General features: G+C 33.1%; 2 protein-coding genes and 1 pseudogene across 2 annotated transcripts; 1 reads left to right on the forward strand and 2 right to left on the reverse strand.

Annotated features, from left to right (window-relative positions):
* The first annotated feature begins 355 nt into the window (after positions 1-355).
* On the forward strand, positions 356-3158 carry LOC114728355 (peptide methionine sulfoxide reductase-like; annotated as a pseudogene).
* A 1080-nt stretch (positions 3159-4238) lies between these two features.
* On the reverse strand, positions 4239-12051 carry LOC114728074 (beta-galactosidase 10). Its single transcript, XM_028914899.1, has 19 exons — positions 11846-12051; positions 11388-11483; positions 11150-11262; positions 10912-10978; positions 10702-10794; positions 10440-10583; positions 10067-10155; positions 9710-9815; positions 9435-9522; positions 9213-9331; positions 8678-8842; positions 8096-8292; positions 7452-7561; positions 6884-6993; positions 6659-6766; positions 6372-6482; positions 6056-6264; positions 5145-5481; positions 4239-4503 (listed from the first exon to the last, which is right to left on the reverse strand). Exons 1-19 carry the CDS (start codon positions 12014-12016, stop codon positions 4390-4392), a joined length of 2547 nt encoding a protein of 848 aa, XP_028770732.1. The 5' UTR covers positions 12017-12051; the 3' UTR covers positions 4239-4389.
* A 4675-nt stretch (positions 12052-16726) lies between these two features.
* LOC114727780 (beta-galactosidase 6-like) lies at positions 16727-24727 on the reverse strand. The gene is made up of 18 exons (XM_028914520.1): positions 24542-24727; positions 23512-23607; positions 23316-23428; positions 22371-22437; positions 22118-22210; positions 21852-21995; positions 21643-21737; positions 21365-21470; positions 21194-21278; positions 20904-21022; positions 20643-20807; positions 20335-20516; positions 20157-20248; positions 19868-19977; positions 19635-19742; positions 19441-19551; positions 17554-17699; positions 16727-17061 (listed from the first exon to the last, which is right to left on the reverse strand). Exons 1-18 carry the CDS (start codon positions 24701-24703, stop codon positions 16902-16904), a joined length of 2154 nt encoding a protein of 717 aa, XP_028770353.1. The 5' UTR covers positions 24704-24727; the 3' UTR covers positions 16727-16901.
* Between the last annotated feature and the right edge of the window lie 2496 nt (positions 24728-27223).

The raw sequence follows: 27223 nt of genomic DNA on the forward strand, positions 1-27223 counted from the left end.
CCTCTCGTTAGTTTGATTGAGTCCTTTGGTTCTAAATGTTGTTTTTTTTTAATAACTAGATATCACTATATTTTCTTCATTGACTTGATTTTTTGAACCTTTTGACCTTGTATCAATTATAATTCTATACTATTGATATTGATTGTAGGGGATTGCTGTGGAAACACAATATAGATCAGGAATATACTACTATAATGAAACACAGGCTAATTTACCAAAGAAATTAAAGGAATCTAAAGAGAGAGAAGTAGACAGGAAGTTAGCAACGGAGATTCTTCTGGAAAAGAGATTTTTCATAGCAGAGGAATACTGGCAGCTTTGGCTATGCTAGCCTAAAAAAAAATCTGGTCCGGAGATGAATAATCACTGTGTCCTTTCAATATATGGTTGGCATTGTAAATATAGCATTTCCCAATTTCTAAAATAATTTACGAAAATAATTTGAGTCTCTTTGTTTGGTTAGGTTTTCAGCCATGAATCATGATCATATTCCTATCCCAATCAATACGAGTTCTTTAATTATTAGCTCAGACTTGAATACTTCCTTTTTTTAGTTCTTGTTTGCAAAGAGGTTGTGATATTTATTTGTAAAGATTACTGTCAAAGAAGAGCTCTGATACCGATAAAGTGCAAACTCATAAAAAAATCAATTTAAAATATACTCACCTAAAGAAAGCTAAGCAAAAAACAGAGATTATTCAGAGCTGGTTCCTTCTGGGGAGTAGAGCCCTACTTTCAACGACTCGCTAGTGTCGTTAAGACCGAAGTTGGATACTCTCAAGGTCATATTCCCAATCCGAACTACATGTTGGTGCATTCAAGAATCACTAACCACGTGGAGGTCGTTCAGGTCCAGTTTGACCCACAAGTGTGTTCCAATGCTGATCTTCTCTCTTACTTTTGGTCTTGTCATAATCTCATACCTGTCAATCATCAGGTACTCTCCTCTTTGTGTGTTCCTCTCGTTTATTTGATTGAGTTCTTTGGTTCTAAAATGTCTTCTTCTTTTTTTTTAATAACTGGATCTCATTTCATCTTTTCCACTGACTTGACATTTTGAACCTGTTAACTTTGTATCAATTATAATTCTATACTATTGTTAGTGATTGTAAGGGCTTGTTATGGAAACACAATTTAGATCGAGGATATACTACTACAATGAAACACGTGTTAGCAAAGAAATCAAGAGAATCTAAACAGAGAGAAGTGAATGGGAAAGTAATGAAAGAGATTCTTCTTGCAAAGAAATATTTTATAATAGAAGAATACCACCAACAATGCATCAAAAAATTATGTGGCAGCTTTGGCGGTGTTGACCTCATAAGTTTGTTTCAAGTATGAGAAACTTCTGATTGAAATGATTTTAAAACAAGCAGAAAAATGGGATCTTAAACTATAAAAAATAACATACTAGATGTTAGAAAATGCAAAAAAAAAAACTGGTCAAGCAAGACAATTAGAGATGCTTAAAAATTAAGAAGATGAACAGGCACAAAAAAACACAAAACACAGAAAAATATTGCGAACCTACCACCAATCTAAAATATACTTACCTCAAAAAAAAACTAAAAAAATAACAGAAGGATATGTTCTGAGTTTAAAACTCAATCTTTGATACCAAGATAGTGTGAATCCACAAGGAAAAAAATCTCACAAACCTACGACCAATCTAAAATATATCATCCCAAAAAAATAAATAAATAACAAAAAAATATGACCTGAGTTTAGAACTGAAGCTCTAATACCAAGATAGTACAAACCCACAAGGAAAAGATCCCATAAACCTATAGTCAATCTAAAAACAAACAACATAAGGATATAACCTGAGTTTAGAATTGAAGTTCTGATACCAAGATAATGCAAACCCATAAAAAAAAAGGTCCCACAAACCAACAACCAATCTAAAATATACTCACCCCAAAAAAGCTAAACAAGCAACAAAAGGATATGACTTAAGTTTAGAATTGAAACTCTGATACCAAGATAGTATGAATTCATAAGGAAAAGATCTCACAAACTTATAATCACTTTAAAATATACTCATTCCAGAAAAGCTAAACAAACAATAGAATGATATGATATAAGTTTAGAAATGAAGCTTTGATACCATGATAGTGCAAACCCATAAAAAAAAGCCAATTTAAAATATAATCACCCAAAAGAAGCTAAGTAAAGAACAGAGAGTTATAACTTAAGTTTAGAAATAAAACTCTGATACCAAGATAGTACAAATTCTCAAGGAAAAGGTCTCACAAATCCATAACTAATCTAAACAGACTCACCCCCAAGAAAGCTAAACAAAAATATGATAATCTATTGGAACCCTTAAGCATGAAAGAACAAGGATCCGAAGTGTTAGAAGTTTTGTATTTCAAATTCTAACATACGAAATAAGCTCTACTGACCTACGATTTGCTTATGATTTTACTTTATTATATGGGACCAAATAGATAAGAGTAATAGTTGGGTGATAATGCTGTGAAACGTCAAAACTACTAGTTCTTCCCTGTCACTTGAAATCAGTGACTCCTACCACTCATAACCCTACTTTGGATCCAAATTCATAATTTCCCTAACAACCCGACCCACAAGTTCGCTCAATTCAGGGCTGGTGCCTTCTAGGTAGTAGAACCCCAATTTCAGTGACTCCCTAGTATCATTAAGACTGAAGTGGGATACTCTTAAGGTCATGTTTCCAATCTGGACTATGACAAGGTGCACTCTAGAACCACTAATCATGGAGACGTTGTCTAAGTCCATTTTGACCCGCAAGTGAGTTTCTACAACAATCTTCTCTCTTATTTTTGGTCTTGCCATGATCCCACCTCTCTCAATCGCTAAGTACTCTCCTCACATTTTGGTTCTAAAATGTTTTCTTGTTTATATATGGATCTCCTCAAATTTTCTTTGTTGACTTTGACTTGGTATTAACTATTGATTGTAAGGGATTGCTATGGGAACACAATTTAGATCAGGAATATACTACTACAATAAAACACAAGCTAGTTTGCCTAAGGAATCTAAATAGAGAGAACTAAATGAGATGGTAGTGACAGATTCTTCTGGCCAAGAGATTTTACATAGTAGAAGAACACCACCAGCAATGTATCAAGAAATTATTCGGCCATATTGGCCTTGAAAGAATCTACTCCAAATAACCTTTCATATTCAAGCCACAAATAGAAATTTTATGGATATTTGACTTCTGTTGACCCAATGAATTCAAACTAATAGGCTACAAAAAAGTACAAACGCTGAATTGGGTTGGTTTGGGCCAGTAACATTAACAAATAAGCCCACTAGCTATCTCACACAGTTTGGTTGTTTCAATGTTAAAATATATTGGATTAAAATGTTTTGGGACGAACCCATCAAATACATTTTAGACCAAAGCCCAATGATAATGAAGTAACTAAGAGAATATTGCATTTAGAGCCCTAGCTTATTTTTGTTTTAGAAAAAGAAGCTTTTTTTGGGGGGGGGACTTAGCTATATCTTTAAATATTAATATTATTAACAATATAAGATAAAAGTTGTACAAAGGGCCACACTATTCACATGTTGTAAAATATAAACAATGTCATTCTTCTTCATTTGATATAACTTTTTTTTTTTTGAGTAAATCATTTGATATAACTTTTTTCTCCTATCATTTCCATCTTTGTTTACAATTTTTTCCTTTTCGTTTTGCACAACTTTGTTATGAATTTTTTAACATTTCTTCATGTATTTCGATAGAATTTAAATGTTAAATAGATAAGAATAAACATCATTTTTAAAATTATTTTAATCATGAAACTGAGTTTAAAAGCTATGTAAAAAGTACATTGAATGTGAGAATTATGATTAAAAAAAAAGCCTACTTCGTAAAGTGAGACTCTTAAATTTATAATGATTTGAATTTTATCTTCAATTATTTTATAAAAGTTTTATTGGAATCTAATTACGATTAACGTGATAGGCTAATATCTATCTATACCCTCTTGAGAAAAAATATAGTAGACCCCGCAAAGGCCCAAAAGGAAACTAAACCCCTGGCTTGATATGATGGGTCCACAAAAATTGATTTATTTTTTCACTGGGGGTAAAGTTGACAATCAATGTAAAGATTTACGACGCCAACTCATTTCACCGTAGTTTAGTCTCAATAAAACAAAACTTTCTTTTATGATATATTTTTACATTTTTATTTTATTTTAAGAAAATAAAACACCAATATATATTTAATCCTGATGAGATAGTCACGAACCAAAATTATTATTATCATTAATTAGGGAAAAAAAGGAAGAGCCTAAATTGCTGACAATATGGGCAAAACTCTCTTGTGCTTGCATCTCCCAAGGTTCAATATAAATGGTGTAAGGCAATAACCCTTCAGAATCCCTAGTATCAGCTACACACTGCCTCCACTGCCAGTTTCCTAGTTAACCCGGCAGAACACAAGTTTTTCTTGAAATTCTCTTCATTCAATTTTATGACACACTCCTTTTTGTTCAAGCATGCCTGCAAAAGCAATAAAACATATAAAAATAAATTAAATCTTTTAAAACAAGAAAAAAAAAACAGAGAGAGAGAGAGAGAGAGAGAGAGAGCAAAGCAAGCATGATTACAAGTTAATATATCATCCCTTCACACCCCAATAAATAATCATTAGGCAGATAGCAGAGTTAAAGCTTCAAATCATGTAACACTGCAGAAATTATTATCAGTTCACCAACTGATTTGATAAATGCACACATCAAGTTATCTTAGTAGATGATGCCTAACAGAACTAGTTGTATATTAAACCTCAAACCAATAAAAATCTTTACATGTCTTAATTGTGCAAGTAGCTTCGGAACTGAAGATTTGATCAGATGTTTGAAGAGAAATGACTGACGCTATGTTTGGCATGAGAGAAATGGAGGAGGAGGGAAGAGAGGGAAGGAAAAATTTTAATAAGCTCAATTTAAAAAAAATAGAGAAGCAAGGTTTTAAAATTTTAATAAAAAGAAGATGTAAAATAAAATAGTAGTAAAAATTAATCAAAAGCTTTTAACCTCATTTTTTTTAATTTTTAAATCGATCTCATTAGAATTTTTGCTCCTCTCCATTTCCTTCATACCAAATGGACAATGTAAAGAACAAATTCCAGAAATTGATACCTTTTCAACAAGTATACTAGAATTTGGATCATGGCAATCTCCTATGCTGTAGGATCCACATGTTCCTAAAGGAGTTCCAAAGCTAGCAAATTTGATAGCAGATATGCGAGTATCTTTGGGGCATGCTAAACGGGCAAAAGGTGTGTTTTTGTGATTCTCAAGTTTATTTTCACCGTCAAGATCAAGCCCCAGGGAAGGATAATCCTCTGCCACAAGGGCACATGCACCGGAAACTTTTCGTCTTAAGAAATTAATTCTTGTTGGATCACCACCTTTCTCTTCAAAAATAACAAGAACATTTCCAGACGGCTTGAACCAAGATCTTGGAACATGATACCTGATACATAGGAAAAAAAATACACAATATTTTATGAGAAGAAGAAACAGATCATAACTGAGTCCGTATAAGCTACAATAAGCACATAATATATTAGCAATTTGCGACGGATGATTTCTAATCTAAGCCACTTGTAAGATTAGGATAGTCAAAATACCACGCAAGTAACTAAATCTACGAGACTTTAGCTATCATATAAATTGTTCATGGCTGCTGAGGAAAAAGCAAAGCTTCCAGAAAAACCTGACCACAACGTATAAAATTTAGTTAGTTTTCAATCGTTTCCTCTTATATCTACTATTCATGAATAGTATTTTCGCTTTTTGATCAACTATAGAATCTGTTAAGGATTTCAACTGCTTTGTGACCTAGACCAACTTGTACACAAGCGAAAGTCTTATTACGGTACTCTTCCAGGCCATACTAGTGTTGTGCAGTTTGGCAAGAAGCTTTATTCCAGCCACTTGTAGTTACTAGATCTCTAAAGTAAGAGAAGTCCAGGAAAAAGATTGAAGAGTGGTTGCTACATATCTAATTCCTCAGCTTCGATTAAACCATTAGCTCACAGTTTTACCATTTCTGGGTGGGTTCTCCACAGCCGGTATCACATTTGTCAGGATTGAATTTGCCTCTGTAGTCGCATTTTTGAACACACTCTTGATGTAAATTTTTCCTAGGCCAATATCTTCCAATTTCTTCTCCATTTAACCAGGCTAGACCTTTTCCCATATGTAACATATCCAGTCCAACAGGTTCATTCCCTCGAGGAGCATCGACAATTACCTGCATGATCAAGAACTTTCTTTTTAAGATTTTCCACCACACTGCAGCAGCCAAACGAAAGAATTCTTTATAATTTCTCACACAGGTGAGGTCAAAAAAGTCATTACCTTGTACCATGTCAATGGCTGCCCTTTTGGTGGTTCTGTAGTAGAAGTCCAGTTTACATTATTTGAACTATCTCCCTGGTATATCTTTAGGTGTTCTCCGTACACCCCAATCTGCAACAAAGCAGAAAATGGAAGACATCGAAGGCTAGTAAAAATTTCATGGATAGTAATATTACTTTCACCCACCGTGTTATTAAAGTCATAGAAGCAGCCTAAAACAATGATTTTCTCTAACAAATAGAACTTAGATGAGTAAAATTTTAATATATGCAGAAACAAAAATATACCTTGTAAGTCCATGCATAAGAAGACAAGTCCAATGTCCCATTGTTCAATCCCTTAATCTTTACACTTGTCAGTCCTGCTCCTGTAAATTCATAAAATGGGCCCGCTGTCTGCAAGTAACAAGGAATGAGGAATGAGATTTCAAGGCATTTAAAGGGGACCAACAACACGCTTCTAGACAAGCCATTCAATAAGGCTGAATGTTCTAAACAGAGTAACACACTCACTGGGAGGCCAACAGTCATGCTCAATAAAGCAATTTCATTTTTCCCTGCCTTGAGGGAGATTGGATGATTAAAAGCGTATGGTGAATGGGTACCATTTCCAGTTGCAGAACCTATAAAACAAGAAGTTAAGAAACTGAAAGAAAACAAGAAAACATTTGTAATCGAATATTAAGATGTCTGTATCACCAAGAAATAATAATATCTGTATTCATGTAAATCACAGAGAAACTAACATAACTATAAACATTGAGTGTTTCATCCATGATGATTAAAGAGAACAACAGAAGGAGAGTTGCTACAACTAAGCGGTTTCAAGAGTTATCATACATAATCAAATGTTTCATTCAATAAACTGAGAATCAAAGGACATAACGTGATTGTAGCCGATGTCCAAAAGATGGAAAATGCTTGTAATTTAATGAAATAGCGTGAAGTCACTTGTACTGCTGATGAGAAGGAAAATATGCTGCTGAACCACATTATATTTTGTTTACAGGTTTGCATATCAGATGTTTGATAAATAAACAAATCCATGATATCAAAAATTCAGAATATTAGAGTAGGTAACCTTGGTATTCCTGATTCACAAAAGCATGGAGTGCATGACCTTTGGATTCTATCAGAAGAACTGGTTTACTTCCCTTCTTTAAGAACTCTTCATTTTCACCAACAAATACACTGCCATAAATTGAAAAAAGGAAGGGGGAAAAAAAGTTTAAAACAATATTCTAACTGCACATCAATATTTTATGCATGTTTGAATTTCTTATACATTTCCCTTCCATCAAATGTAGTGGAGCTTATAATAATCTATGGAGTTTGCAAAACTACTAGGAAGCGGCTTGATAGGCTGTAGCAAATGCCCGAAACTTGAGGCATGGCAACCCAACAAGGTCCTTGGATATGCATTGAAATCGAATTATAGAATATATAAGAATCGAGCACTTCAGCTATAATGATAAAACAATATTTTAACTACATACTGCTTTATTGTTACAGCAGATAATGTTAAGTCATCTTAATAGCTGCTAATCAAACAAAAGAAAAAATATGCAAATGATTCTACTTCTCATGTCAAGAATAGTAAACGACGTACGTGTTTCACTGTTTATTATTTCTAGATGCTACAGGAGGAGAGAATAATATACTGAAACAGTAAAAGGTCCATTTCGATTGATCATACACTCTTGACAACTTTTTATTGAAACAAACCTTGTTGTATGCCACAGATAGTCTGTGGCATCTTTAGTGGTATTAATGTGATCAACAAAGCCATGCTTCACTAAGTCTGCATTTCCCCATGTCCCTGCATTCTCTTTAAATATGTCCCACTTTAAAGTCTTTACACTTTCATGTGACTGTTGTAATTTCTCTGGAACCATTTCAACAATGTGTATATGGGTGTTAACCTGTTGCATATCACATGTCTGAGTGAAGGGTTTAGAAAAAGAATTCCACAAAAGATCAATAGCTTTCGTAACTCTATTGACAATTATATCAGTACTTTAAGAGTAGCACATTAGTTGTAACTACAGGAAATTTTTTTAAAGGAAAAAAAATTAAATTAACACATTGAGTGCAAAGAGACCTCTGTCAATCAATTTAACTGGGTGACACATTTCCCACAATAAAACTGTTCGTGCATTGGCTCTGCTGCAGACGTCTCAGTTACAGGAGGTTGACATTCACATACAGCAAAAGCTAAAATTTTTAGAGGCAAAATTAAGTGGCTAATATAATTTTGGCTTCAAATATTAGAATATGGACATTACTCTGAAGGTAACTATAAATTACCTTTGCAGTGTTAAAGACTACATTCTTGCAATCGGGCAGAATGCTCACTGACCATGCTGGTAGGTGATATGATGCATTCCGAAATTCGACTCTCTTATCATTTTTATCATCAATATTAGCAATAAAAGCAGCACACGCTCCTGCTGAATCAGTATATACATCTGCCTGAAATGCAGCATGGTTAGAACAACGTCTTCCAACTAACAAACAAGCAGATCATAAGGTACCTTTAAATGCAAATAGACACTAGATAGCATGGAATATGAACAGAGCTTGTAAAAAAATAACAAACACATGAAATGACATGATTGAACTAAAAATTTGAATCATGACATTACATGTGTGAAGTATCCTAGAACCTTGACAGCAACTGAAGAGTCTCCAAGATAAAGTAAGCATAAATTCAAATTCATATAAGATGCTTGAAAACAAATTGCAATAAAACAAGATTTGGGTGCGATGGTTCACAGCTAAACAAATCAATATTTTATTTTAGTAGCCAAGAAAATCAAAGGTTAGAAAGCATGAAAGTTACCTCCAGGAAAGGACCAAGGGAAATGTTTTTAGATTCTCCAGTAAGCAATAAACCTTCACATAGCTTGATAGCTTTGTGAAGTTCCTTTAGGTGTCCCCACTTTGGAAGTCTAGGTAACCCTATGATTAAATGATGAATTCACTCATTATTATAAATTTCAGCGTAGAGAAGAACGTTTTTGCCCTCAACGAGAGAGAGACAGAAAGACTAGTGACAGCTTACCATACTCGTCTATTGGGGCATCATAGTCATAACTTGTAGTAATGAACGGACCACCAGCTGTTCGCCCAAAATTTGTTCCCCCATGATACTAAACCACAAAGATGAGAAAAAGAGGTCAACTTAAAGCAATAGTAGAATACTGAAGGAAATTCCAAGTTCCAAGTATATCATGAAACTTTTCTGATTCATGAATGAAATGTCTTCTATTGCCTAGAATCATAATGGTAAAAGAATTTTTCCTTTAAAGAAAAAAAAACGGGAGCCATCATCTGTACCATGTAGTAATTCTGTACACTTCCACCTTTCTGGAAGAAGCGGGCAACAGCAAAGGCAACATCTTCTGCAGGCCTGTGAGGATCTCTGGCCCCAAAAGTTTTAAACCTATAAGTAGAAGAAATTGTCAGTACCTTTGCCTTCTTTACTAAATCAAAACCAACAATTAGCCTTTTGCTCACTTTTTAATGCTTAAATTTGGTTAAACAAAGGAAGGAGGGAGGACTACCCTTATAAATAGGGCTCTAAATAAAAGACTAAATTTTCAAAACGTGCAGGTATACAGAACAATAAAATGATCTTCCAGATTCCAAATAAGAATAATATGCAAGATGCAGATAAGATGAATTTCAACATACCACCCTGGCCAATTCTCAGTCCAAATTTTGGGCCTCTTTGGAGAAGTAGGTGTAAAAGAGTCACAGTAGAATGAGTTACAAGTATCAATCTGCAGAGGAATCATCAATAGTCAGACTATGACCCGTTCGTTCGTATGTGTAGTTGTCTATCTAAACGCCACTTACTGCATAAATATATCAGGGAAGGGAGGGAGAGGCAAGGACGAGAGAGAAGCTAATTTTTATAGTAGTATTCACACACAAAACAAAAAAAAAAAGCTAAGAATCTTGATTTAAAGATGAAATGAATCTAAAGGCATACTAACGCAACTTGAACCAGAAAACTTTTCAAAATTGCCAGTGTAACAACAATTCTGCAAAAATATAACCTCACCACAGGGTCTGGAGCATCCCATTGCTGGCACATTATCCAAGGGACACCGGTATTTTGAGAAACAGCCATCTTAGCAGCCCACATGGCATATTTCTTTCCTCCTTCTCCATAAAACTTTTCATAGTATCCATATTCATTTTCTACCTGCAATTTTACACTGGTCATCAGACGACTACGTAGAGAAGAACAATGAAGAAAAAGAACTACTGGAATTCTTCGTGGCCACGCTGATAATAAATCAAAGCCTTGAGATTATACTTGCCTGGGCTAAGATGATTGGACCACCTTGTGAGGCAAAAAGTTTCTCTTGTTTCATAAGGTCCACAATATACGTCGTAAATTTCTGCATGTGATACTGAATACGAGGGACAATCAAACTAAGTCAGTGATGGTAGTTATTATACTTCAATCAAATTCATGAAATAGATATTTGAACCTTAACACGATAAAATCGACAATCCCCCTTACATACCATAAATGGCGTACTGTTAGTCCGGAATACAGTGCCTGGAATATAATGCAACCATACTGGCACCCCCCTGTCACATACAGCAATGCTTTAGACTTCTGAAGCCATAATTGAGTTTGAAACAGCCCTTAATATCAATTAATTTTTCCATTGTATGTACAACAACAGCCAGTGTTAAGTGTTGAACCCAAATTAGCTGGTGTCCTGAGCCAAAACTTGCAGCAAGCATAATAACTCATACCCATAATTCCATTCTGCAGCAACAAATGGACCTATCCGAAGAATCAGGAACATCCCAGCCCGCTGAACTATCTTTACAAACTTCACCAGATCGAATCGACCACCAAAGTAATACTGCCAGATAACAAGCCTTCAGTGGAAATTGAGCTTTAAAAAATCATATCTTACAACACGTTCTGGTATGCTCTAGGTGTATGTATCTTAAAATTACTACATCTAGATAACTTTTTACAACTCACATTTCCTGGAGAAAGCTCATGCCCATTCCAGAAAACATAGGTTTCGATTACATCTACGCCTCCCTCCTTCGCTGTTTGAACCAGCCCTGGCCACATCTACCACACAGCACATGATTCAAAGATATTAACTTCTAGGCATCAAAATACAAAATGCTCAACTGACACCAAGCAATAACAATCTGAATGAAAATGCAGAGCAGACTACAGGAAGAGAGGAAACAAATTAGATTAAAATTTATCCAAAAGAGTAAAGCCCCATTGCATAAAGAGTCAGTTTGGTGGTAGGAAACATTTCTGGAAAGTAGAATTAGTAGATAGATTGATAAAGCCCCACAATGCTTACTCCAGCTTATTGTTTGGTACAGACTAAAATAGAAACAAGACCTCTTCGCTCCCTTTGAGAAGAAATCAAAAGTAAAGTTCAAACAAGTTAGAAGTTTCTGTAGGAGTTGCCTCACCGCAGGAACGCTTCGAGGATAGTGAATGGCAGCAGAGATAAGGAGCTTTCGCTGGCCATTGATGATAAGAGAGCGATGATCGTATGTTACATTGCCAGCCAAAACCAATGAAAACGAAGAAGATAGAAGAAATAAAACGAAAGGCACAATGGATAGGAAGGATAGCTTCATCTTGCCCTCAATACAGCTTTGAGCTTTCAGAACGCTCTTGCCTTTCGCTCAGTCTGAAGCGCAAACTTATAACGAAGAAAGATGTCAGAGTGGGAAACAGAGTGGCAGCGCTAATGATTTATTTTATCCATATTTTTTTATACGAGTAATTTTTTAATGAGTAGTTTCCCGTCATTAGTTAAATAGTTAATACTCACAGATTTACACTGCTAGTTTTTATAAGCACATTTTATTTTTCGTAAACTGAGATAAAAAAATTTTATATATTTATCTTATATTTAGAAAATCATAATTAAAAAATTATTTATAAATTATTTTAAATTGGCCCATAATATATTTCTCAGATCCTTAATATAAGACCTATTTAACTAATTTGATTACATTAAGAAAGTTAACTAAGTTAGTTAATTATAAGAAATATGACATATTTTTCCTAAAATACCATAATCATCTTTTTTAATATCCTTCTTCCATGTCCTACTTAATTATGGTTGAAAAAGTATTAATAAAGATAATTTTAAAAAAATTAATAAATGTGATAAATAGATCTCATATTTACGATAAAGATCAACTCACCAATTAGGCCTTACATTAAAAACTAGAAAAATACTATTCTTAGTCATAAATATAAGATCTGGTTTGTAGCATAATTTACAGTACACATTAGTTTTTATATTTAGGACGGGAATGACTAGTTACATAGATTTTTTTTTGCCAAAGTTATTAATAATTAAAAAATTTCTTAATTTTTAATAAACTAGAAATAATATTTTTAAAATATTATATTATATATTAATTTATAAGTTATAAAAATTAGTTTAGAAAAATTAAGTATTTCAAGTTATATATTATTAAATAAATTAAGTTATATCAGTATGCAATACATCTCGTAATTAAAATTTATCATGCCACAAATGGCATTGTCATTTTCATTAAAAAAATAACTCCGGCAAAAAAAATTGAAAAATAACGATAGAAATTTGTTTTTATGAAGTCGGAATAATTAATATCCCGCTTTCCCACCTAATAAAGGTAAATTAATTAATTTTGTGTGTGTAGATGTCTCTCTCTATCTCTCAACGTCACCGACTGCTAAATTTTACTCCTATCTTATTTGTTTTTGGAGAAATCTTTAGGAACACATTTCGATGGGAAAGAAGATCAGCGTATGTGTTGTGGCCAGCGCGCAAATAGATTAATAATTATTCTGATCTGATCTGCTGGCAATATTTATATCCTGTCCTTTTCTTCTTCTTTTTTTCCGAATGGCACCTGATATCCTGGTCAACCCTGCAGGGACGGACCACCCCTTAGGTGAATCTAATTACAAACCAGACTAATCCGGATCGCACTGAGAACCTCCACTTAAAGGTAAAGTACTGGCCAAGGAGCAGGCTGCATTTCCAGAGCTCAAACTCGAGACCTCTGATTAAGCGGCGAAGTGAGGCTACCACTACGCCAACCACCACCGTTGGTTATATCCTGTCCTATTTATAGAACAATAAATATCCGAAAATATTTACATCCTCCAGCATCAATAATCATCTTGGCAAAAACAATAATAATCAATAATGTATCTATTGTGAGTAATGAACCTCAGTTAAACTCCATATAAATATTTGGACCAAAAAAAAAACTCCATATAAATATAAAGAAATCGTTAAAGAAAATATAACAGGAACTTTTAACAAGTCGTCAAGTTTTAAGTGGTAATGAATTTTAAAATATAATGATGGCTTAAAATATAAAAATAAATTATTTAGAATGTGGTTAGAAATTTATATATTTTGATGGGAATGTCCATCCAAATGGAACATTTTATGATTTTAACAAGAATTAATAAACACTTTACATCAGCTACAACAGTTAAATTCTTGTAAAGATTAATATCATTAATAGTCCTCATAGTTTGATCAAATTTTTATTTAGTTCCTATAATTTCATAAGGAGTTTGTTAGGACTTAAAACCTAAACTCTTTGTAGAGATTATTCGTTAAATTCAAACAAAAAATTACAAAAATATAGGGATCAAATCTACTTATTTGAAATTATATAGATCAAAACTAGAATTTGATCAAATAAATATTTTAATAAAAAATGAAATAATTAAAATTTCTCTCGTTTTCTTGTATTACTTCTGATTCTATTTATAAGATCTTATTTGTAAACTATAAACGAGGTCTTATAATTAGAATAGGAAGTAATATCATTAATATACTTAAAAGAGTGTGAAGATGACAAGTTGCATATGAGTAAGGTCAAAGCACAACAGTCAAGTTGGTGCTTTGACTCTATCGGCAGAGCTCAACAGTCAACACATATGCTATTGCCAGCGCTGAAGGCTCATCACTGGTCTACCTAATAATGGTGCCGATTTAAACGCATTACCAACTACTTTGTTTGACTCCTAAATGCATTTTTAAGCAAACTACAAACATGTTTTTAGCATAGATTAATTCAAAGTTAAAATATATATTTATAGAAATTTTTAATTTGGTATTTTAATTTTTTAAAAATTATATTTTGTCTTTTAACCTTAAAATTATTAATAAAAATTATGATATTGATAAAATACTGTCAAATGATAACATATTAAATTTAATTTTCAAAACAATCATAATTGTTAAAAAAAATTCATATAAATAAATAAACCTCATAAAATAATAGCGCTCTGTATAGTAGAGTTATGAAATGGGGTTTTTACTTTGTTCCTTTTATCATTTTACCTATATGTTACTTTTTCTTAGACCTATTTTATAGTATAAATTACATTATAAAATGAGTCTTATATTTAGGACCGGAAAGAGTACTATATTTACACATTATTCTTCTACATGGGTTTAAACTTGAATATGAACTTCTTGATTAAATAAATTTTGTTATATTGTCGTTTTAAGAATTCTCCGCGAATTGGATTTGTTGATGTTGAATATGCATTAATTTTAACAAGATTAAATTCTCAAAAGAGGCCAAACTGTGGAATAGTAGGCTTTGTTTAAATATCGGATATAACACTGAGCAATCAAAGGCTGATAATGAATTTTTATATATATTTTGCACGCTTTAAGAACCTATGAATACTTTATTGATATTAAGCTGAAAGTATGACTTAAAGCAAAAATGTTTTTTTTTTTTAACTAACTATGTGATGATTCAAGTTTTTATGGTACATAAAAGACTATTAATTCATATCAGTGTATTGCATAATACCGTACTAGTTATCCGAATTACGGAATTAGAGTAAACTTTCTTTTTTTGAAATTCTTTTAGTTATGAGATTGCGAGACTACAGTGAATGTGAGAATTATGATATGAAAAAAGCCTAATTAAATGTAGAATGATCTGAATTTTACCTTAGTATCTATCTATGTGGTGAATATGGTAGGCCCCGCAGAAGGAGCCCCAACCCCAAATTTGATCTGCGAAAACAAATTGCTTAAATCTTTATTGGATTGATCTTTCTTAGATCCTAGTATGACCTCCCTGCTTAAGAAAACGAATATCGATTATATATATTATGAGTGGATATGGAGTCCATTTATTTAAGAAAAACAATAATATAAATAAAACCGCAAGGCCAAGGGAAAGATGAACCGACACAGAGTGAAGACAAAGACAGCCATGATACAGCTCTCACCAGTGTCAGCGCGTTTCTCCGTGGGGTATTGCCTTTGGTGTCAAGCAACAAGCACTGGGAGACATAAGGCGTGACTTCATTCATTCATCTAATCCTGTAAAAATATAATTTATAAATTTACTAAAATGAAGGGTAAAATAGTAAGTAAAATTTGTTTTAATATAAATTTTAGTTAAAATAATGTTTTTAGATTCAGAATATTTCTAACGATGTTAACATATTGGATTAAACTGTATATTTTTAAAATAGAAGAAAGATCTATATAATTGATGCAAACTAGAAGAGTAATCAAAATATTTTACTCTAAATATAAACATATTTTAATAAAATTTAAAATTTAATTCATCATGTTATTAGGAATTAATTCTTTTAGCTAAACATATTATTATATATATAGGACAATACTTATATCAAATTCTTTTTATTTATTATGTCAAATTGTCTACTCACCCATGACCATGTGGTAATTTTTTAATATTAGTATTTAATAATATTTAATTATAAATTCATATAAAATTAAAAAAACATATGATTATGTGTAATTAGAGAATTTAACATATTTGTGCAGATGATGCTTCTACTTTTAATTGATATTTTTTATTTTTATTATTATCTCTCGCACGTCGCGCATGACACCAGAAAAAGGCCCTGCATTAAATTCCCGCGTAGTGCGACGTATCTCTGCTGTTTAAGAACCTGACCGCCATTTACCCTCCTGACGTGATCCCGGTCATCCCACGTTCTCCATTTGCATTGTTTTCTACTATATTATAACATACGGGAGGTACTTTGGATATCTATTTAATTATTAATAATAAAAAAAATGGATTTGATGTTCTCATATGATATAGTACATTGTTTTATACATTTTAGTATATAAAAAGAAAATATTTATATGACAATATTTGTAAAAGAAAGAAAAGAATATCAGGAAAAATAATTGCGGAATTTTTTTTTTTTTGGGGTAACAAATGATAGAGAGAGTTGAATTAACTGTTTGAAACAGAAGAATTTTGTTGGAAATGTGTGCCGATCGTGTGGATGCACAAATCGAAGAGTAAATATAATAGTGGTGGATGCAACAGAAGAATCCATGCCAGAATACTCAGTATTTTATTCGGAGTGAGTTAATAAATTATGCATTGTGTGTATGCCAGTCCCAATTACCCCCCCCCCAAAAAAAAAAAAGATTCTGTGTGTGCCCATGAGTGTATGTTTTGCTGTAACTCTCTGCTTAGAATTAACAAACTAAGTAGCAGAAGGAAAAGACAATTTGGGAAAATGTTCATGTAAAGTAGTCTTGACAGAAACAGTGTTCAAGGAGACACCAAGAGGATTCCCACCACCTTCTTCCATTACAACCAGAACGTTTCCGGATGCTTTCAGGAAGGACCGAGGCACATGATACCTGTCGTATCAATTATCGCAACACATGATAATTAATGTCCATATTTAATTAACATTAATTAAATATTGGACATAGTGTTTCTCACAGTGTTCTTCTTTTATAAGCGGAGTAGTAGAACAAAAGAAGCCAAGTACTCCCTTATTATAAGATCTAATTTTTTGAATAAGTCTGTTCCTTTCTATAAGATTCTTTTTGAGTTTGTCTGAATATTTAATGCATTATTACCTATTTTATCTCTAATTTAATGCATTAAATACATTCTCTTTTTTTTTATCTCACTATTACTCTTTCATATTTACTCATATATATATAGGAGTATATTTGAAAAAAAAAATTACATTTATTACGTATTAATTGTTTTTAACTAATTTTAACTGTTTTCTTAAAACACGATATTTAATTAAAAAGATCTTCTAATAAAGGAGGGAGGGAGTAAACCAGAATTAAATGTATGAATATACTAGTATAAAGTGAGAGGACGCAGCAACTCACAGTGCTTGAGAAGGGTTGCCATTGGTATCATGGAACAAGATCCAATAACGACCGATGCTTTCGCCGTTTACCCAGGCTTCACCTTTTCCCATGGAGCCAAGGTCCAAGGCAATCGGCTCATCTCCCTCAGGTGCCTCAAATGTAGTCTGCCAAAGGATATATCAATATATAAAAATGTTGAGCTACAATATCAGAAGTTGTAGTCCCTCGTATTTACAGTGGTAACAAAATAATGCACGATTATTTCTGTTTACAGTAGTACTTATGCACAGCTATTTACTGTAGCCCATGGTATTTGCAGCCGAAATAGTCAATCATAATTTGTGTCTTTTTGGTTGAAGAGATTAGTTATAAGACTAATGATTTAATGGGCGGCCAGGCCAAAGGTATTTACAGAATTACAGTAGTAATACACGGACACTGTTATATTATGAACAAATAGTGTAACTGTTATTGACCGACCACTATTATGAACAAATATATGAACTTTACAACATAAATTTTGGAGGTGATCTTTCACAGAAACAAAATGATACAGTTGCTAAGTCGTATTATTTTGACTATTGTGCGTATAATTTCTTGGATCGAAAAGCCTTATGTAAGTAGGCTTCAATATTTCATGTGAAATTTATGTCACATTGTCTTTCATAAATTATTATTGCCGTCGTTGTTGCGTGCAGCTGAGGAAAGAAAACAGACACTTGTCACTTTTCTATATGTTATCCCATTTTTTAAGGGAGGTAATCCGACTGTTCACCCCTACTCACGCTTTTTTTTTTTTTGGCCCGCGTACTCACGCATAAGTATGTTTTGTTTGGAAGTAAATTCTCCATTGCATGCTGTTGTTCCAAGTAAAACAATTTTAAATATTCAGATCATATTTTTAATATATTCAAAAAAATATAAGATGAAAATATTCAAGAGAACAATTTTCTTACGAATAATAAATGTTTTTATTTCATATTTTATGTTTAAAATAAAAAATTATTATATAAAAAAATTTAAACAAAAAGTAAATATTTTTTATACTATATTTTTTGGCCAAAATTTTTTATATTATATTAAGTCCATTTTTTCCACTATGTATAAGTATCTTTCTACTAGAAGTAATTCTATTCGAGGAGTTATAAGATACTCCTCCGGTCCTAATTATAAGACCCAATTGACTTATTTGAGGAGATTAAGGAAGTAAGTTAAGTTGGTTATTTATAATAAATAAGTGTTGTCATTCCTAAAATATCCTTGCTAATTAAGTATATTAGCTAAAACTATCATTATTAGAAGGATTATCTTGGAAAAAAATGCATAAATATAAGAGACAAAATGGATTGGGGTCTTATAATTAGGACCAAATAAAAAGTCAAATAGGGTTTTATAATAAGGACCGGAGGAGTACTAAATATGAGTACTTTTCTAATAAAAATTTAATCTTTAATTTGTTATATTGTGAAGAATTAATCCGTTCCATTAAATACAATCCTATTAGTTGTACAAAATCTTTTAATCCACCAGAAAAGACCACTTTCGTTTCATGTCTACTCCACTGCATACACTTCCCACATTCCCAAAATTTAAAAAACTCAAAAGCCCAGGGCCCCCCGGCTCCCAAAAGCAAAAGGAAAAAGGATAAGAGCCCATATGAAATATCTCTCCCTCTTCAATAATTCCGGGAAATACTCAGCAAATTTTTTTTTTTGGTGAATGATACGGGGCAAAGTCCAACTCTTATTCGGTCACTATAAACCGTGGGTATTGCTTTAATTTTACTGAAATTCTTTTTCCAGTTCATTTAATTTTCTACCTTAATAAACCCATCTTATTCATTTTATTACAGTTAAACAAAATGGTGCCAATTGATCATAACTTCATGCAGGCATAATAATGTACCTTGTACCAAGTGAGCATTTGATTATTGATATCTCCAAGTTGACTCCATTGTACTTCATTACCGCTATTTTGTTCTTTGTAAACTTGTAGTTGCTCTCCCACTAATCCAACCTATGTCAGAAAAGGAAATTATTCTGCACTGCATAGCATAGGTTAAAGTAGAGTTGTAAAATAGAACTGTGAAAGAAGACAACCTGGTATCCCCATGTAGAATTGGTAAGATCATAAGACTCTTCTTCGCTACATTGAATCTGAACGCTGGTTAAGCCAGCAAATCTCCTTTCAAGAAATGCCCCTGAATCCTTTTCATATAGAACATTAATCCATCAACCTCAAACTTGTTTATGAGACTTCAATTTTTGTGGTTATGAAGGGGAAAGAAAGAACAATTAATTCATTTAAATCATTTCCTTACAAAAGGCATTACCGGTAATCCAACCATAGCACTGAGTATGGAAATGTTGTTTGGCCCTTCGCTTAGTGTCACTGGGAGTTCCAAGGTAAATGACTTTACATCATGATTTCCATGTGCCCCTCCTGACAGAGTTAGGATGGACAAGAAAAAACTTCAATCCTGAAGAAAAATTAACTTTACAAATATGTATGGCGATATATTAAAAAGGGTTCGTAATGAGTTACATGCAAGAGACTTGAACTTAAAATTTCTAGTTAACCATTCACATCTACTGACTTAAACAATATTTGTTTATATTTACCTACACAAGTGTCGTTCGCAAAAACGTGGGCAACATGTGCAGCGGATTGAATGTTAAGTGTTGGTTCATTGCAAGATAAATTATTTTCAAACCTGTTCATGAAAAATGGTTATTATATGACATGTTAGATATAGCATAATAAATGATCATCATGTGTGTTAGAAGAGAAGACAGGTACCTAAGAGTATACCAAAGATAATCAGATTTATCTTTGGTTGTATTCATATGCTCAAGTAGTGAGTTTGATTTAAATGAAGTGTCGTCAAAGTTCGGGACTCCTTCTTGAAATTGCTCCCACATATCGGCTGAGCTGAAATTCTGTGCAGGAGTCACGATTCTTCTGTTGCTCTCTGCATTTACCTATATACAAGAATATGGAATACTATTAAATTTAACAAAATAAAAAACATGAACTGTTTGAAATAAAATGTTTTAAAAGGTGGTTAACTAATAACACCCTTTGATCAAAACAATTCTGTTACTTACATTTGCAGTATTGAAAGTCACTTTTTCACAGTCTGGTAAGATGCTTATGGACTTCGGGAGCAATTCGTATGATCTATTGCGGAATTGGACGGTAACATTATTCTCTTTGTCGTTGTTTATTAGGAATGCGACACATCCTCCTTTCTCTTCTTCGAAAACATAACCCTGAATTTAAAGAGAAAAAATAACTTGGATATCGGGATGCTTATTTAATGAGTGAAAATTTGTTAACACACTGTGGGAAAGGAAATGAGAGTCCACCTCTTGCATTTGTCCTAACGAGAAATTCTTCTGCACTCCCTGCAATAAGGTTGAAGAACAAGACTTGATAGCAGCATGCAAATCCTTAAGATGTCCCCATTTGGGTTGCCTTAGCAGACCTTAAAAAACAAAGAAAGAAAGAATAAAAAGAAAAGAAAGTAGAACTGTTATATTACTCTGATCAAATAATTAATGTAATGGAAGAAGAGAACTTACAGGTATTTATAATGTACGAGCCGACTATACAATTAGCAATGAAAATTCACTAAAATTGTACAATAATTGCTTACCATATTCATCCAGGGGAGCTTGATCATAATAGGCTGTTATAACATAAGCAGAGCCCGTTCTCCCCAAGTTAGTTCCACCATGATACTATCGTCAGTTCAAAGAAATGAATCTTCAGACTGAAAGAGGACTTTATTAAAGTGAACGATTGTTTGAAAAGGGAGTATAGGTACCATATAGTAGTTGACATAGCTTCCATTTCTTGCAATGAAAAGAGTGACATGGAATGCAATGTCTTCTGCAGACCTTATGTATGGCAATCCACCATAAACTTGATAGCTGGGAACAAAAATAAAAAAATAAAAAATAAAAAAAAAGGTATAACACAGAACAAATGAGGGGGCACTAAAAGTATAATGTCTTTTGAGAAATAATTTCATAACATGTCATTTTTTAGTTTAAATTAGCTGAAGGTGTGAAACGAATATGAAAATTTGATGATGAAACTCACAAAGATGTCCAGTTCTCTGTCCACAACGAGGGCTTATTGGGCGAGTTCGGCCCTGTAAAAGTTTCTCCACATCTCATTCCGTTGCATGTATTAATCTGCATAAACATTGGATATTTTTCTTTCTTTTTTCAATTAAACTTTGGCCATAATAAATTATTGAAAATAACTCCTGGGCGTGAAAATTATTCGGTTAAAAGAATTGGGCTTACCACAGGATCAGGAGCATCTGTTTGCTTGCACATAACCCATGGTACACCAGTTTGGAGGCCCACTGCCATTTGCGCAGCCCATTTAACATATCGGGATGCTGCTGGACCAAACGCTTTTTGGATGTTTTGATATTCATTCTCAATCTGAATTTTTATAATTGTTTTCAGCAACTGAATATATTTACCATATTGAGAAATAAACAAAGGTCCCAAAAAAAAAAGTAATAAACATATAAATGTCACTCATTTTTTGGTTGTGTTCGCACCTGTGACAGTATGATGGGGCCTCCTTGCGGGGCATATAAACCCTCTGATTTCATCGTGTCCACTATTTTTGTCGTGAAATTTTGCATGTAAAACTAAACATATGAATACACAAATTGAAAAAAAAAAAGTTGAAATGCATGAACAACTTGACGAAAATTTAAACAGAAAAGTCAAATCAGATCAAATTCGCCGGCCTCCTACGTTACTAAAAATTAAGAAGAGACCGTGAAAAGGGACCATCGCCATGCGTACCTTGAAAGGCTCATTATCCGTTCGGAAGACTATCCCCGGGACATCATGTAACCAAAAGGGGAATCCTCTGCAACTTTACTACTATTACTTTCCATAATGAAAAAGAAAGGTGAAATTTCATCTGCTTACTAAATTAAATATAAAGAAATCGTATTGTTCGGTGCGACAATGTTAAGTTAATGTTTAGCTGTTGTTTTGTTTTGTCATTTTACTTTATTTAGGATTTTCACAAGGTTATTTTAATTTTAATTCTTTTTTATTTTACTTTTTGGTTAAAAACTTGTTGTTACAGTAATCTTATATGTCATTCTAACACGTGAAATGTGTTAACAAAAAATAAGAAAATGAAAATTATTTTATGTCAAGTGATTTTCATGATTGGTTAGAATTATACATATTTAAAATGTTAGAATAATATATTCATATAGGAGTTTCAATGTTTAATCAAGAAACAAAAGCTAACGTAAATTACACTGATAACAGTTTGAATAATTAAAATTCTAAAAATTTAAAAAAACAATCTGCCCTACTCTTTTAAAACATATTTGAATACTAAATTTGTCTATTTTTAAAATTTCACACATGTACTTTAAAAATAAGCAGCAGTTCCCTAATTTCTCTACAGCAAAAAAATTTAGTTGCATTTGTTTCCCGAAAATAACATGATATTGACCACTCATCTAATACATTGAATGTTTATATATATAATTTCAAGAACTATATGCTCTAATAAATTATATAATATATATTCTTAGCTAAATTTGAAATTATTGCGTATGTTTTCATAACCAGAAGGAGGAAGGTGCGTGTATTAAAAAATACGTAGCAATTAGAGCTAAAGTCTAGTAATTGAATTGTTTCTTTCTTTCTTTCTTTGTTCGGCCATCGCCCGTAATTGAACTCCGTTTATAAAAATAAAGGTGGAGAAAAGGAAACGAGAAGTACCCATAGGTCCATTCGCTCTCAATGAAAGGTCCAATCCTAAGGGTAATGTAGAGACCTTGTGCTTGGACTTCCTTAACGAACCTCACCAAATCATATCTGCCGCTGAAATCATACTGTGCCATGTATTTTTAGTTGCAGAAACAGACATGCCATCTTAATTTTACAGTCGAGAGACGATGAGGGAGAGAGCACTGACCTGACCAGGTTGTGGCTCATGGACGTTCCAAAACACATAGGTCTGAATCACATCTATTCCTCCTTCTTTGGCCTTCGCTATCAATGATGGCCACATCTGCATCAAATTCAAGCTTCTATGGTTATGAATTGGTTATCGTCCCGTACTCCTTTGCTTTCTTCCTATTGTTTTTGTACTTTTTCGCTCTAAGCAATTCATGTGTAACACTTTAAGTTCACTCGTGACAACTGACCAACATTAATTTGCTCATTCCAATCAATCCTTTGTTTTATTCTCCGCACAAGCATCCGCAATGATGATTCCAAAATGGTTGGAGCCAAAACTTTTCAATTATCTATTTTACCCGTGATGCGATATGAAAATATACTACAGCTGTAAATGCCTCGAGAGGAGTTTGCGTTATTCTGGCCAGGGGACAGCTCCGTGAGTTCTGTTAAATTTGTAGCTTGAGTTTCCCAATAATTATTTTCTCGGAAAGTCCATCCCAATTTGGAGCAAAATTTTGGTTTTATAATCAGCCCAAAATATTCACACACCTCCAATGTATCATAGAAGATCACGCATGAATATAGAGTATGCCAAATTTTTTGTAAATAATTTTTCTTTTTCCAATAGGAATTGTACCGAGGGATTAGAGCTTTGCTATAGACCCTACCACACAACAGTGAAGCTTTTTTGAAGCGAAAATCAGGACACGAGGATGGAGTGAGCGCTTGCTTCGAGGGGACCTCACCTACCAAGAGAGACTAATGATGAAAATTGAAACTAAAAGGCCATGAGCTCCTCTGCTTCATACCTTTCCCCTGTTCTAATGCCAACTACTGAACACATTAAATTCAGAAATCGCAAGATGCGCGCAAACTAGTTGAATGAATCCAATGAAACTTTGGCCAAAAAAAAAATCTAATGAAACGAATCCATGAGAACTTAATCCTAATAACAGAAATTACAAACTCATCGGAAGGCGCATTGATTAGTTCGAGCGACGAATGAAGACGAAAGAAGAAGAATGAATTGAGTAAATCGGTACCTGCGGAGTGCTGCGAGGATAGTGAATGGAGCCTGAGAAGAGGATCTTCCTCTGGCCATCGATGAGCAGAGATCTTCCGTCGTAGGTGACGTCGGAAACTTCGGCGTCAACTATGATCACCAAAGCCAACAAACTCCACCGGCACCACCACTTGCTCTCCATGACTCTCTGTGGCGCGCTAACCCAAGCACCAAGTATGCTTACAGCAGAATGTTATTTAAACAGAAAGTTAAGAAAGAGACACGTGAGAGACGCAAAAGTGGGTGAGGTGACCTGAAACGTTATTTATTTATTTTGCGAAAGGGTGCTTTTCCCTGTGCCTCCCCCCGTTGTCGTACATAAAAGCCATACTTCTCCGTTTTTTTTAAAATTAAAGGGCGGCACTAATAGCATGATTGTAGGCCAAAAAAAAAAAAGAAACTATAAGGAAGTGAATTCGCCTCTCATTTATATAAAAAAATTTACATAACTAAAGTATAAGAATATTGATATACTTTCTGTGTTTTAATACCCAAAACTATTGATATGTATATACTCTCTAATCCTTAATATATAAAAAATTTTAAATAATTTTTACATATGAAAAATGACAGTTAAATTATTAAGTTTGTCTTGATTAATTTTGAGCTTCAATTAATAACAGAGTAAAAGGAAAAAAAAATTAATGAAACTATTAGCAACTTGTATTTGGAATCAAAAACTGCTTGTAAAAAATGTCTTGTAATTAGAATCAATGAAGTACTCTCTAATTTCATACAAACCTTATGGTTATTTGTTTTGATGATTTCACCTATTATATTTATTTTTAATGAAAAACTTGTAATTAAAAAGTAGGTTTTTTAACTTTTTGCCATGCCAAAAAGTAGTAGCATTACTTATTGGTTAAAATAGTCCATTAAATGTTGGGTTTGGATTTGGTCAGCGTCTCAATTCCGGGCAGGGAGCGGGTGGCGCTACGTGGTAGAATTATATCCGTGAGATTTGATCAATGGAGCATAATTGATTTGAAGTGTAGGGAACTAATGAAACAGTGAGCCAGGTGGTGTTATACGGGGACAAATCTCGTCCCTCCTTTTGAAGCAATGTCAACCGTCGAATGAAGGGAAATTTCCCTCCAGAAATTTCAATACTTCTTCGTCATCCCGCATTGGGAGGGTTTTGCCTCCCAACTTCCCATTTGGAGGTTGAATATATTCCGCTTCAAATAAGTGTATATGGGTTTAGCTGTTAAAACGTGACTTTCTCAAAAAAAAAAAAAAACAAAGAAAATTATATAACTAAGTGTTGTCGATTTATGAGTGACGTGTCAAAAGAAAGAGTTTCACATCGTCTCCAATAATATTGGGAGTTTTAGAGTGAATATATTGCTTAGTGACCTTCGAAACATTATTAAAATGCAACAATTTCTCCATACACGTAAGTGAAACATTTTTGCAAAAATGCAAATAATTTGTATAAAAAGATCTTACTAAGGAAATTAGCATTGGCGATTTGAATACTAAAACACTTTATTTTTGTTATAAACGAATGTGAATACTGTAAATTGCTTATACTTCATATTATAACCCTTCTTACTGCATGTATATTAATATGTTTTTACTTATTAAAGAAGAAAGACAAAGTGATTGAGGAAGAAGTCTATTTTGGGGCAGCATTGTTTTGGACGCTACGATGGCGTGCCTGAAGTTACAAGCCTATCTCAACCTCACTTCACTGAAAATATGTGAGGCGACACATCTATCCGTTTGGCTGTGGGTCTTTTTTCATCCTCCGTCCCGCCCTTTGGGTCCTTATTCCGGGATAAGGATACCATAAACCTGGCGTGAATTAGATAGGGTGTTTGGATGAATAGCAAATCATGATTTTAAAAATGATTTTACGACATATGAAGTAAATATATGAAGAAGTTTATTTTGATTTTATGAAAAAATACTTTTTAAAAATATTTTCTTAGTTACCCAAACACCTCCTAATTAATTATGGTCTCTATTCTAAGTTAGCTTCACGCATCCACCAACCCCAAACAAGAACTTATCCGCTCACACACACAAATTCGGCGCTACAAAACCATCTCATTGTTCTAGCATGCGGCTTCAATGCGTAACTAATTTGATTATGACCCAATAGTCCCAACACCGTTTTCAACGCTTCTATTGCTCATAAAATGAGTCATTTTTAAATTTATCCTTTAGTTGGATAGAGGAAAAAATAGGAATACAAAGAATACTATGTAGAAAGCTCTCTAGAATAATAAGTTTTTTTAAAAAACTATTTTTGAAAGCCTTCCTTCTTAGTATTTCCTTCCCTTACTTTCCTCTCAATTTTCCTTCAATCCAAACATATCCTTGAACCCCAGCCTAAAATTCCACCAAGGAAGGTCATAGACTCACAGACACACGGGGTAAGTTTTATTTTTCGGCTAGAGAGTAATTTAAATTTAAGCGTATAAAAAAATTAAGTGTGTTATAAATATTACTCCTCCAGTCCTTAATATAGGACCTAATTATTAAGTTAATTTTTATCCTAAATATAAGACATATTTCTCATATTTATCAATTTTTCTTAAATTACCCTTATGGATACTCCCTCAATCATAATCAAGTAGAAAAGAGAGGAAGAATATTAAGAAAAATGATTATGGTATTTTGAGAAAAACATATCATATTTTTTATAATTAACTAA

Source organism: Neltuma alba, unplaced genomic scaffold (genome assembly GCF_004799145.2).
Source record: "Neltuma alba isolate B1F8T4 unplaced genomic scaffold, ASM479914v2 tig00002446_pilon, whole genome shotgun sequence".
In the NCBI taxonomy this organism is placed as follows: domain Eukaryota; kingdom Viridiplantae; phylum Streptophyta; class Magnoliopsida; order Fabales; family Fabaceae; genus Neltuma; species Neltuma alba.